Raw genomic sequence first — 13,830 nt, 5'->3', positions numbered from 1 at the left:
CTTGTTCCAAAACAAAAGGACCAAAAACATCTCGTCATACCTAATGGGAAGAATGGCTCACGTTTTAATGAAAGCACCGAATTTTATACATAAATGTATAAAGCAGCAGAATAATGTGTGTGTATATATATGTGTGGAGGTATGTGTGTCTGTCTGTAATTATATAATTATCACAGAACATCTGAGGTCTCCACACCACTTTAAAACTTTCTTGGCACGTTAAACTTTTACCTTTCAGAGGTGAGTCAGCGCTTGAATTGTTTGACAGATGTGGATAGATGCAGACTTTCAGAAAATGTTTTATCCTTGCACGCTTAAATATATGATGCTGTTGACTAAAACCATTTTTCCTGTTTAATGGTAAGAAAGGCGTTTTGACTTTCCTTTGAAGGTAGAAATTAGGGCTCTTCTAAATATTTTTAAATCCAGTTAACTTTTCCTTTTTTTTTGGAGGTTTTTTGAAGTTGTAAATCTCACAAGTATTATCTCTAATTTAGAAAAACAATGGGAAATGTATTTTGCAATTCCTAAATGGCATGTAAGTAATCCTAAATTAGTAAATACCAGATTCCTAATCTGTAAATTGTGGTGATAATATCTACTCTTCAGGATTATGAGACTGATGAATATTATATGTAAAGTATCTAGTCCAATTCCTGCCTTGATGTAGTAGGTACTCAATAAATAGTCATATAATGTAGTATTTGTGAGTATGAGCACCAGAGTTTAGGCAACTTAGTTTTCAATTCTGAATCTGCCACTTATTTACTTTATGATTTTGGGCAAATTACTTACCTATTACCTTAGTTTTATTTTTTTGTAAAATGAATATGGAAGATAGTATCAACACCATAAAGTCGTAAGCGTTTGAAGCATTTTAACAGTGTCTAGCATATAATCACACAGAATAAATGATAGCTATTGTTAAAGGGATCTAATATGAATAACTGCCACATGCCAAGCACTGTGTCTGCACCATGTAGTCTCATCTATATAGAGAGAATGTCCAACTCATTGAGTGGCTGGGAGCAAGTTGCTCTAACAACAGCACTGAATGATGTGTTTCTCTGGACCTCTCTGTTATCTTCTTGGCATTCATTAGGCATCTAACAATTTCTGTGGGCTGGAGGGGAGGGATATAGGATATGGGAATTATATTTCTGAAAGGCAATGCCTTTGTAGGTCTGGGTCTTTTCCTGTGAACTATGTCATGGGGCATTAATTCATATCTCATTTGCCTGCTCCTTACCCCATGCTTTCTCCATGTGACAGCCAGAGTAATCTTTGTAAAACCCAAGTCAGATAATGTAATCTTATGCTTCAAATCCTGCCATGGCTTCCTATAGTCTTCATAGAAAGTCAGGACAATTCAGCCTAACATAGAAGGCCCTCTGAATCCTATCACTGCTCACTTTTTCAGTCTTATCTCTCACTCCTCACTGTCTTACACTTGACCCCTTAACTGTTCTACTTGAGTTCCTTGATCATGCCTTGCTTTGTCTTCCACAGGCCTTTGTACATATTGATTCATATTTGCAAATACCTTCCCTGGCATCTTCCCTGGGTTAATGGTTATTTCAGTGGACAGCTTAGACATTACGTCCTTCGGAAATGCAGTAGATAGAGTTGGGTATCCCTCCTGTGCTTATTCCTGTCATATTTTCTTGTAATTCCTGTTTGTCACCGTTATACGAAAATTCCTTGAGATTGGGGATAATATTTTGTTCATTTTACTACCTTAGCCTAGCATAATATCTGGCATGTGGTAAGTGCTAAATAAATATTTGTAATTTGTAAATATTATGTAGGTGGCCTATTTTATCTATTTTATGTGTATCAAGGAGGAATTGAATCCAGAATTGCAAATTACAGCTTTCTTGAATCCCCCCAGGTCTTTTTGGGCCGTCTTCTCAACCTTGAGCGTGTATCCCTATCACCTGCAGGGCTTGTTAAAGCACAGGCTAGTTCCCAAGTGATGCTGCTGCTGCTGCTGCAGAGAGCATACCTTTGGAACCACTGCTTTAGGAAAAAAAGTGATCATTTTCTTTGGCATCTCTATTTACTTCTTCAATTCACTATCAGTGATTTTAGATTTCCAAAATTGCCCACAATAACAGTTTTATCCAGTAGCATAGGGTAATACAGTACTCGTGGCAAGGATATTGAAAAGATTTTTCCTTGCAGAAGTATTAGAACGTATATTTGGTTCTAGATGTTCTGGTATATTGGCTTTAAGATGTTAAGGGAAAAATTTAAAACACAAAGGGGCCATCTTGTGGTAACCATAGCAATTCAGAAAACTATTTCTTTTGAGGAAGATTAGCCCAGAGCTAACATCTGCTGCCAATCCTCCTCTTTTTTGCTGAGGAAGACTGGCCCTGAGCTAACATCTGTGCCCATCTTCCTCTACTTTACATGTGGGACACCTACTACAGCATGGCTTGCCAAGTGGTGCCCTGTCTGAACCCAGGATCTGAACTGGAGAACCCCGGGCCGCTGAAGCAGAACATGCACACTTAACCACTGCACCACTGGGCCAGCCCCCAGAAAACTTAAAAAATTGCAGCTTTTTCTATAAGGAACCAAACAGGGGGGGAGGGGGTGAATCAGTTTCTGATACATATTATGGCACCTGGAAGAATGTTTGCAGTGTGATACTTATTTTGTATATTTTGCTTAGTTTTCTCTACTTGGCAAATTCTTTTTCCATAGTGTGGTGTCGCTCTTTTCTCGTGTCCTCAGGGGCAGATAATTTGATTACCTCTGTGCTTCCTTTTTTAGTTATGTGCTCTTGGAGCTCTTCAATTCCTCTCTCTGGTCAAGAGTTTGTGGGGAAAACTTGTATTTGATACTTATTCTTTTCATGAGGGTTGAAGAGTCCTTGTCATTTTTCATTTTAGGTAGTATAAATAGTTGAAGACGCACTGATTACTTTCTGGACCTGACTGGTTTATAAATTCTGAACAAATGATGGAAAGCCAAGAATTTACCGTAAGTCTACCAGTTTTCACTATTTCCTTTTTTCTTCTTTCCTTCCTTCCACATTTCATAAATGTCTTGCTAGGGTTGCCAGATTTACCCAAAAAACCCAAAAACAAAACCTAAAAGTAGGACACAGTTAAATTTGAATTTTAGATAAACGCTGAATAATTTTTTAGTTTAATTATGTATGTCTCAAATGTTGGCCTATATTTTATCTGGCAACCCTATCTCTTGCCTACTATTCACGTTTGTTATACAGAGTTCTTTGGAACAAATTCTTTGGAAGCTTGGCACCAGGAAGTAATTTCTTTCTCTTGACGAACTGGAATGCCTCTTCTGTCTAGCTCAGTGGTTCTTAAACTGTTTGGTCTGTTTAGGACCCTGTTATACACTTAAAAATTGTTAAGGACCCCAAAGAATTTTTGATTATGGGGCTTCTATCTATTGATGTCTTTCATATGAGAAATTATAACAGATATTTAAAAAGTATTTATTTATTAATTCAAAAAAACCCATTACATTTAACATAAATTACATTTTTTAATGAAAATAGCTACATTTTCCAAAATAATAACAGAAAAAAACTTTGAAAAGACTAGCATTGCTATACATTTTTTGCAAATCGCTTTAACATTTGACTTAATAGAAGACAGTTAGTTCTCAGTTGTGCTTCTGCTTTCAGTCTGAAATGGAATCTTATAATATTTCACATACGTAACCCTGGGAGGCTCCACTATGCTTGCCTGAAGGAATGAGAATGACAAGGCAAATAACATGATGAAGATAGTTTTGACCTCACAGACCTCTGACAAAGTGCTGGGGACCTCTAGGAGTCTCTGGACTACACTGTGAGAACTGCATAGATCATGAGTACTGTGTAACCCAACCCATTTTTTCTGTTCCCACGAATGACTAGGAAGCTCAAAATTATTTCTGTTACTCAGTTAACTTTTCTGTTTCTTCCTTAGATTTTACCTCTCCTTCCCTCCTTTACCTTGTACTACCTAGTTTCTTTCTTTTTTTTGGTGAGGAAGATTGGCCCTGAGCTAACATCTGTTGCCAATCTTCCTCTTTTTGCTTGAGGGAGAGTGGCCCTGAGCTAACATCTGTGCCCATCTTCCTCTCTTTTATATATGGGACACCACTACAGCATGGCTTATTAGTGGTGTAGGTCCACACCTGGGGTTGGAACCTGTGAACCCAGGCCACTGAAGCAGAGCATGCCGAACTTAACCCCTATGCCACAGGGCTGGCCCCAGTTTTTTGTTTTGTTTTTTTTTTCTTCTCCCAAAAGCCCCCCAGTACATAGTTATATATTCTAGTTGTAGGTCCTTCCGGTTGTGCCATGTGGGACACCACCTCAGCATGGCCTGATGAGTGGTGCCATGTCCACACCCAGGATCTGAACCAGCAAAACCCCGGGCTGCCAAAGGGGAGCACATGAACCCAACCACTTGGCCAAGTGGCCGGCCCCCACAGTTTTTCTTTATTGAAGTTTTCTTGTTATTGTTATGATATCTGCTTTTATTTCCATAAAAGATGTCTTAAATATTTTTTATACGTAGGAAGGTTATAAAAATGTATAACACTTAATACATATAAATAGAAACCATTTCTTTACTTTTGTACTTTTGGAAATTAGGTACTATATACTCATCAAAAGATGAAGAAGTCAAAAGTGTGGCAGGATGGAATTCTGAAGATTACTCACTTAGGAAACAAAGTAAGTCTAAGGTATTGGTTCTTGCCTTTTGATTGAATATTACGAAAACTGTGTAGATAATAAAATTTTGGATGTGACCATAAGTTGACATTATGTGAAAACAGAAGTTGTTAAATTATTTCCATATCACAGTGATTAATTTGTGCATTATAAAGGTTCAGTGAATATTATTTAATTTGTTTTGATTTTTTTAAAATTCAAATTAGATTTTCCATGAAACCTTTTAGGCATTTTGACCCATTTTTTCTTTACAGGCAATAAGAGTTTAACTGCATAGAAAAATCTCCCTATTAAACTATATTTCTAACACAATAACGCTCATAGTGAAATGGTACGTAGAGAGTTGACAAACCACTTTAGAAAAGCTGCTGATTTCTGAAATTATGTATAGAATTCTCCTCTTCTATTTTCTGATTTTCTTTAAATCTCTTCCTTTGGTTGTGATATGATCCTATCGGTCTTGAGAGAATTATATACTAGGTGATATTTCACTCTGTTAGATATGGTGACCTTCTCCATCTGCCAAATTTTAGTGTTCTCCTCTTATCACTGCTCGTGACCCTGTTGAGCACTCTTGCCCCCCCATTCTTCACAATGCCTCTTCTTCGTTTGACTTCTGTGACACCACCCTCTCCTGCTGTTGCTTCCTCATCACTTCTGAGTATTTTCTTTGTGCTCATTCTCTTCCCAAACTTTAAATTTTTACTCAGGACTCGGTCCTGTGTGCTCTTCAATTATTAGATGTGTAATCTTGGCAAGTTATTTAGCTTCTCAAGGCCTCTAGTCTCTTCTTTGTAAAATGGGGGAAATGATACTTCATAAAGTTGTCCTGAGGATTAAATGAGAAAACATGTAAACCCCTTAACAAGGTACGTGGCACATTGTAAGCATTCAGTGAATGGTAACTGTTATTGTAGTTTTTGTCTTCAAGGGAGTTTTATCTAAGCATAAGGATTATAATATGTACAGAGTTATGCTTAGGGATCTATGAGATTACAAAGGAGAGACATCAAAATCTGACTCTGGTTCAGAGAAGTCTTTCCAGATGAAGAATTTTTTTGGAGTGTTTTGTTTTGTAAACAAAATTGATAGGTTGGAAGGAGGGGAGCTGAAGATGGTGTCATAGCTGTAACAACAAGGAGGTATGAAACAGTAGGAAACTTTGGGGAACTATAAGCAATTAAATATGGCTGGAATGAAGGGCCCGTGCTGGGAAATGTAGAATAGACAGCTAAAGAAGTAGGCAGGAGCCATATCACAAAGGACTTTGTGAGCTCAGCCTGAGGAGCCAGTGAAGAATTAGGAGCAGAAGAGTGACGTTATCATGTTTCTATTTTGGAGAGATCACTTGGTAAGCAATGTCTAACATAACTCTTAAGTTATGTAGGATGAAAGTCAGATTGGATTTAGGAAGACTGTCATAATAGGGAGGCTACAGAATAATGTAGCCAAAAAGTGATGGTGGTCTGACCAAGCAGGCATTGGCAATGACAATGGCAAGAAAAGAATATTAGAAATTCTGAAAATATTATAGCATCTTAAGGTCTTGGATATGAAGGCAAGGAGGATCTAGGGTAACTTTCGGGTTTCAGTATTATACTTATGGTACTGAGTTAGGATATCTCAAAAAGAAAAGCAAGTTTAGGGGAAAAAGTGAAGATTTTGAGTTCAATTTTGAACATGCTGAATTTGTAGTGTCATAGAAACACTCAAGTAATTGGCTATAGGGATGTGGGAAAGAGTTCTGGGCTACTGATATAGATTGAAAATACTTAGCATTTAGATGAGATATTGAAGCTCCTGGAGTGGATTCCTTCATTCCTTTATTCAACAAATATTTTTTGAGCACCTGTTCTGAGTTACCCACTGTTCTAGGGGATGCAGCAGGGAACAAAACAGATAAATCCCTTGCTTTGTGGTAATATCATGGAGGAGACAGACCAGTAAATGAATATGTATGTCTAGTGGGTTAGGCAAATTACAAGGAGCAGAGTGAGCAAGGGTGAGAATGGACATAAAAGGTATTATGTGGGCCTTATTGGTCATTGTAAGGAGTTTTGTTCTTATTCTTTGGGAGCTGTGGAGACTTTGGAAGTATTTCAGCAGAAGCATGACTGATAAAGGATGGCGTATAGAGTGTAAAGAATAGAGGGAAAAAGATAGAACCCTTGGAAGCAACAATTTTTTTTAACAGCTTTATTTTATTTATTTTTTACCTTATTTTTTTTAAAGTTTTTAATTTTATTTATTTTATTTTTTATTTTTCCTTCTTCTCCCCAAAGCCCTCTGGTACATAGTTGTGTATTTTAGTTGTGGGTCCTTCTCGTTGTGCTCTGTGGGACGCCGCCTCAGCATGGCCTGATGAGCAGTGCTAGGTCCGTGCCCAGGATCCGAACTGGTGAAACCTGGGCTGCCGAAGCGGAGCACCCGAACTTAACCACTCGGTGATGGGCCCGGCCCTCTAACAGCTTTATTGAGATATAACTCACACACTTTTCAATTCATCCATTTAAAGTATATAATTCAATGGTTCTTAGTATATTCACAGAGTTTTGCAACTATCACCACAATCTAATTTTAGAACATTTTTGTCATCCCCAAAGGAAATCCCATACCTGTTAGCAGTCACTACTCAGTAGCCAACTCCCAGCCCTAAGCAACTACTAATCTACTTACTTTCTCAATAATTTGCCTTTTCAGGACCTTTTACATGAATGGAATTACACAATATGTGGTCTTTTGTAATTAACTTCTTTCATTTAGCATATTTTCAAGGTTCATCCATGTTGAAGCATGTGTCAATACTTGATTCCTTTTCATTGCTGAATAATATTCTTTTGTATGGCTATATCCCATTATATTTATTCATTCATCAATTAATGTACATTTGAGTTGTTTCTACTTTTTGGCTATTATAAATAATGCTGCTGTGAACACTTGTGTGCAAGTTTTTGTGAAGACATATGTTTTCATTTCTCTGTATATACACCTAGGAGTAGAGTTGCTGGATTATATGGTAACTCTATGTTTAATCTTTTAAAGAACTGCCCGACTGTTTTCTAAAGTGATGGGAACAGCAATATTTAAGGGGCTAGTGAAGAAACTGCTGTGAAAAAATGGCTAGAGAGAGACAAGAAGAAAGCCAGAAAGTGATAATCACCTTAGCTTCTTTTTTCTCCCTTATCCCTTTCATCAACAAGTTTTATTCATTATACCTCGTAAACAGTTGTCTTATTCCAGGGTTGATGAATTATTTCAGGCACTAATCATCTCCCCGTCCTACATACCACATCATTGCAATAATCTCTTTACTGATCTTGTCTCCTGTTTTGCCCCCTCTAACGCATTCCAATTCTTTTTTCTTCCTAGTTCAATTCCCAGATCCTCCTGGTAGAGATTAAGTTCTTGAATTTTTTTATGTGTATGCCTTTGCTCTTTTGCAGGGACTGAATAGATGCTTAGTAAACACTTTCTAGTTTAAGTTAAAGTGGGTAATTGTTTCATTATATGATTTGCTTATATAACAATTTTTGATTTGCTAGTGAAGATGTTTAAGAAAAGCAGAATTATGCTCTATTCCTTTTTTAACATTTATTTTGTTTTAATATAGGCAATTTTATATGATGACAAAGGAGGCTGTTTGGATAGTATATTTCTTAAGTGCCTTGAGGTATTTTAATGTTTTTATCTTATTTTTAAGTATTCTTGAAAAAATCTCTTTACTTCCTTTATGAATATGGCTAAATAGTATGGTCATGGTACTAATAGTTATAATTACAGCTAGTATTTATTGCATATTTATCATTAGCCAGACCCTCTGCTGAAAGCTCTTAGATATTGTTGCATTTATTCTTTACACAGCTGTGTGATTTTTATGCATGAGGAGTGCAGTGCAGACAGGTGAAGTAACTTGCCCAGCTCACAGAGCTGCAGTGGGACGGCTGGGATTTGAACCCAGGAAGTGACTGTTGTCTAACTCTATTCCATGGTTTTGGTAGGCAGAGAACTACAGTGGGAAATATTTTGTGAAATTATGCCTATTTGAAATATTTTCTCAAATATTTATTCTGTGTTTTTCCCCTGTTGGAAAAAAGCAGGAAAAGGAATTAAAGGCATGTTTTAGTGTAAAGAATAAGGATATAAGCGTTGGTCATTCTGGGTTCATTTCCCACTTTCAAATACTTCCTAATTAAGCTAACCTCTCTGTCCAGCTTCTCTACTGTAAAGTGTAGACCATAGACGGACTTTATTTGGTTGGTCTGAAAATTAGAAATAACTTATGTAAAGTGCTTAGCTGTTTAGTACAGTGATTCTAAAAGTGTTAAAATGCATATTCTTCTTATCATTGTGTTGATTTTGGTCATAGTATTTAATCTTTTTAAATTTTGTATGACATTAATAGCGGTTGTGGTAGTTTTGTATCTATTAAAAGAGGGTTTGGAAGAAGCACTATCTTAGTAGAGGTTTAATTGGGAGTAACGACTGTGATTATTTCATTTTAAATAATTTCGTTAGTAAAGACTAAGCATGTATCTGTGATATACACAGATTTCTGTATTATCAACTAGCTTGATAATCTTATTTTTATACTGTCATCAAAGATGGTGGCAAATGCTATATTTTGTTAATTAAGGTGATTAAAATGTTTTTTGGAATACGACTGTTTAAGCAACTGTAATAATTTCTAATAATATTTAATTTGTGATAATTATGAGTATGTATCTAATTCACATTAGTTTATAAAGATATATAATTGATACTTAATAGCTCTAATTTAAAAAATTTCATTTAGTTGTATGGATTCTAAGTGAACTCCTTGAGAGGCGGCACAGTTTTCTTGCTTGCCTTTGTAGCCCCAGCATATAAGGAAGGGCCTCATATAGGTCTCCACTGTGTATTGCTGAATAAACAAATTAGTGACTTTTTTTTTGTTTGGTTAACAATTACCAGTTTTTGTGCTTGTTGATAGTTAACTAGTGCATCATAGTAAATAAAGAATTGATTGATTCATTCATTCATTCAACAACTATTGAATATGCATTGTGTCTTGCTGGTGCTGGTGACCTTACTGGAACACACAAATAATCAAATAATTAGACTTATATGATTTTGACATTTATTCTTTTCAACTTAGGTGAAGCCTGGAGATGACTTAGAAAGTGATCGATACTTAATCACTGTTGAGGAGGTTAAAGTTGCTGGAAGCATCGCTGTTAAACAGGATGTCACTAAAGAAGCACCAGAGTTAAACTCAAGGAGGTTTATATCCTCTGGCCGGTCCCTTGGATGTCAGCCCGCTGGTTTAAAAAGGAAGTTTACTGTAAGTTTTTCTGTTGAAAATAATAAATCAATATGTATTTATAAAATCGTTTTAAGAAGTAGTGAATTGTGAATCTGTTGTAATCTGTCATTAAATTGGTACTTCATAGTCTATGCTTAGGTAGAAAGTACATAAACCCTGATTAGAAATTCTTAATACAAATGAGTGTTTGCCTTTTAACTTAGCAAACTTTATATCTTTTTTTTTTTTTAAAGATTTTATTTTTTTCCTTTTTCTCCCCAAAGCCCCCCCGGTACATAGTTGTATATTCTTTGTTGTGGGTCCTTCTAGTTGTGGCATGTGGGACGCTGCCTCAGTGTGGTTTGATGAGCAGTGCCATGTCCGCACCCAGGATTCAAACCAGAGAAACACTGGGCCGCCTGCAGCAGAGCACACGAACTTAACCACTCGGCCATGGCGCCAGCCCCAGCAAACTTTATATCTTAGTTATTACTTTACTGTGCAAAACAAACACACTCCTTTTTCTTTTTTTTTTTAGCCTGTTTCTTTCACATTTTCTTTATAGGTAATGGAACAGCTAATAATTATTTTAATATTTTTAGGGTTTTCAAGGACCACGTCAAGTGCCAAAGAAAATGGTTATTACAGAGAACGGTGAATCAGCTGCATCACTTGAGGCTAAGAAACCTGGCCCTGCTTTCCTTTCTCCAGTCTACAGCTCACCTTCTTTGTTTTCTACTGTTGGCAAGAGAGAGATAAATAATATGCCAGCAGACTCGGAGAACACTGTCACTTACAAGAACAGAGAGAGAAATGGCATACCTTTTTCTTCAGTTGTCTCTATTCCATCCTTCAAGATTAACCCAGAAATGCTGTGTGAAGAAAATTATTTTTGTTCTCCTATGAGTTCTGTAAATAAGCAGTCAGATTCTTTACTGACCAATGAGGCCATGAAAAGAGATGGTTTGGCATCTCACTGTTTAGGAGTTTCACAAAACATCAGAAGCACAACACAGATATTAGCTCTTCTGAAGTCCAAATCAACTAGTATTTGTAAGGAACTAAATTCTGAGATTAAAGAACATTTCCCTCAGATACAGCCACAAGGAACTATAAACATTCCTAATAAACCAAAGTGCTTAGTGGAACGGGAAGAGTGCGCTGAGGTGAAGGGCACAGAAAGGTTACACCACCAGCATCAATCAGAAAATACCATGAGAAGTAAAAGCCGGTGGGCCATGTATGTATCCTCACAGAGTTCAGCTGCACATTCTTCTGCTGAAGGTGGAAATGGTAGAGAAAGGAAACCCAAGTCCCAGGGAGAGAATATAAATTTAAATTTGAAAGAGTTTTTGGTACAAAAAAGGATACAGTTCTTTGAAACATGTGCTGAAAAGGGGAAAAAATATAATGAAGACAAGCCAGTAGATAATAATGATCAGTCCTGGGATCAGGAAGTAACATTGGAAACGCCTTCATTCTGTGAAAGCAACAGCTTACCAGTTTCCTGTAGCAATGTAGAAAGTGACGACTTATCAGGATCAGACATTCAGGAAAATGATAAAATACCTGTTCATCAGAATGACCAGATGTGTGTAGAAGGGTCAATTCTCATTAGAGAAAATGCTGAGGAGGTAAGTATATGTGGAACACCAGAAGAGGGGTATAAGCAACCAGTGTCGTATCTGCCAGGATGTGAACATCTGCAAGTGGCATCTTCTCTAAATAGCACTTCTAGGATCTCTCATAATACGACTGACGTGTTTTCTAAAAGTCATACTGACAGTGAAAGTCTTACTATTCATGAACCTGTCAGTAATGTAACACAGCCACTTGTGGAGGTGACTTTTGACCTGAACAATTTTGAAACCAGTGACACTGAAGAGGAATCACAGGAAAGCAATAAAATTTCCCAGGATTCAGAGGGTTGGGTAAGGGAAACTTTGGTTAATGATGGCAATTCATGTGTTCAGAAGAGATGTGAGGATACGAGCCATGAAGAAGCTGACAGTGAACGTCTGCCTCTCTCAGCGTCTAGTGGGAGTACACCTACAGAGGCGTTTCCTGTTGAAGAGGCTCTGCCGTCACAGTTTTGTGGTAAAACTTGTGTAGGTTTTGACACAAGACCTTGGGAAACTGGAAACACTGGAAGAGAAATAGAGGAGTGTAGTGACACATTAAGCAATTTTGACTCATCTTTAGCGTGGACTGATGATGTATACATAAATAATAATGAGGATGTGAGTAAATCTACCCCCAAAGTCAGAATTAACTATGATTTTGCTTCACTTCCAAATAAACCTAAAGGTATAAATACAAGTTTACATATTCCTCATTTTTTAAACAAAGCCAATAATCAAACTCCTGAAAATAACCTATTTTCAGAACAGGCTCAGCCTCAGCCCTTTATTATGGGAGGCGACTTACACAAAAATGATGAACAGGTTTTACCCTCCACCTCTAGCAGTGACATCAGTATCCAACTCTTGGGTGCCAGTCAGAATCACTCTGAAGAACGTATTGCACTTGATAAATCAAATTCTCTAGTTTCTGATTCTTTGTTTTACCCTCTGGGAAAAAAGCATTCTATTTCCAAAGACACAGAAGCACATATTCCTGAATCTGAAGATTTAGGGAGGATTAGAAGTTTATCCGGTGACCATATTGAAGTAGACACTGCTGGAGAAAGCAAACAATACTGGAATAGTCCTAGAAATTCTTCAGAACTTTCTGGATTAGTAAATAACATTTCGCTTCTAAAATCCTTGTCTGAACACACTACAGCTTTAGAAGGCTTGGAAATATTGAAAAAGAAAAATACTACCTTTAAGCAACAGGAAACTCTGCAGACGTATGCGCCGGATAGCAGTCCCAAAGGTGAGAACTGCATGGTGTTTTGGATTGTTCTCTGTAGCTGAAAGGATAAGAAGATATTTGCTTTGGAGGCTGTGTTAAAGAATTGCATAGTATTTAAATGGGATTTTACCATGTACTTGGTAAAATCAGTTCTAATAGAGGATAATATCCTTCCTATCACAGTCCTGTAGTCCACTTCCAGCGTATCTTTCTAGAAATATCCCATGCATATATAAACATATATAAGTACATATAAGCAAATGTGTGTGTGTGTATTATAATCCATTCTTATCCTATGTTTTTGGATACATGCTAGGATGTAGTTTTTTTAAAAAAAATCGTTAGTTCATATTGATATCTCCAATTGCAATTCTAAGCCACAGGATTCTTCCTCTCTCCTCCATTCGATAACTGTGTTTCTTTACTCCCACAGTGAGAGAGGGCCCTGGTTCCCAGCATCAGTATATTTACTTCAGTTCTATGATATACACCAAACAGTTTCTAAATTGTTACATCAATATCACTACCAGCAAAAAACTTACAAATTCGTAAAGTTCACAGATCCTTTGCTGGTTTTTTTTTGGCTTGTTTTTAGAATATATCCTACTCAGAGTATACAGCTAGAGTAGTATGTTCAAAAAACTTGGGTTACTTTTTTTTTCTTTAGTGTGATTATGTTATCATTTGATTTAAATATAGTTAAGTTCATTGTTTATATTCAGTATGAGGGCTTTTTTGCCCATCCTTTTTGATTTATTTTTGTTTCTGACTGTGTAAAATATTAACCTAGTTCAAAAGTCAAAGCTATATAAAAACATGTGCTCAGATGCCCTGTTCCTACCTACCTGCTGCAGGTAACCAGTATATCATAACTGTGTTTCTTTTTGCAAAAATAAATATCTCCAGGGGGCCGGCACCTTGGCTGAGTGGTGAAATTCGTGCGCTCCGCTTCAGCGGCCCAGGGTTTAGCTGGTTTGGACCCTGGGTG

The 13,830-nt window shown here is 36.9% G+C and overlaps 1 protein-coding gene across 1 annotated transcript in view; it reads left to right on the top strand.

The window, feature by feature from the left end:
* Positions 1–13,830, top strand: part of ZGRF1 (zinc finger GRF-type containing 1) — a 70,757-nt gene that overhangs the window by 443 nt on the left and 56,484 nt on the right. Inside the window, exons 2-6 of the mRNA XM_046655824.1 lie at positions 2,901–2,991; positions 4,625–4,705; positions 8,316–8,375; positions 9,840–10,025; positions 10,589–12,863. Coding sequence (XP_046511780.1) covers positions 2,968–2,991; positions 4,625–4,705; positions 8,316–8,375; positions 9,840–10,025; positions 10,589–12,863 — 2,626 coding nt within the window. The 5' untranslated portion in view covers positions 2,901–2,967. The remainder of the gene's footprint in view (positions 1–2,900; positions 2,992–4,624; positions 4,706–8,315; positions 8,376–9,839; positions 10,026–10,588; positions 12,864–13,830) is intronic.

Source organism: Equus quagga, chromosome 3 (assembly GCF_021613505.1).
Source record: "Equus quagga isolate Etosha38 chromosome 3, UCLA_HA_Equagga_1.0, whole genome shotgun sequence".
NCBI classification, from domain to species: domain Eukaryota; kingdom Metazoa; phylum Chordata; class Mammalia; order Perissodactyla; family Equidae; genus Equus; species Equus quagga.
The sequence above is the reverse complement of the archived record's forward strand: the minus strand, read 5'-3'. Positions and strand labels throughout refer to the sequence as shown.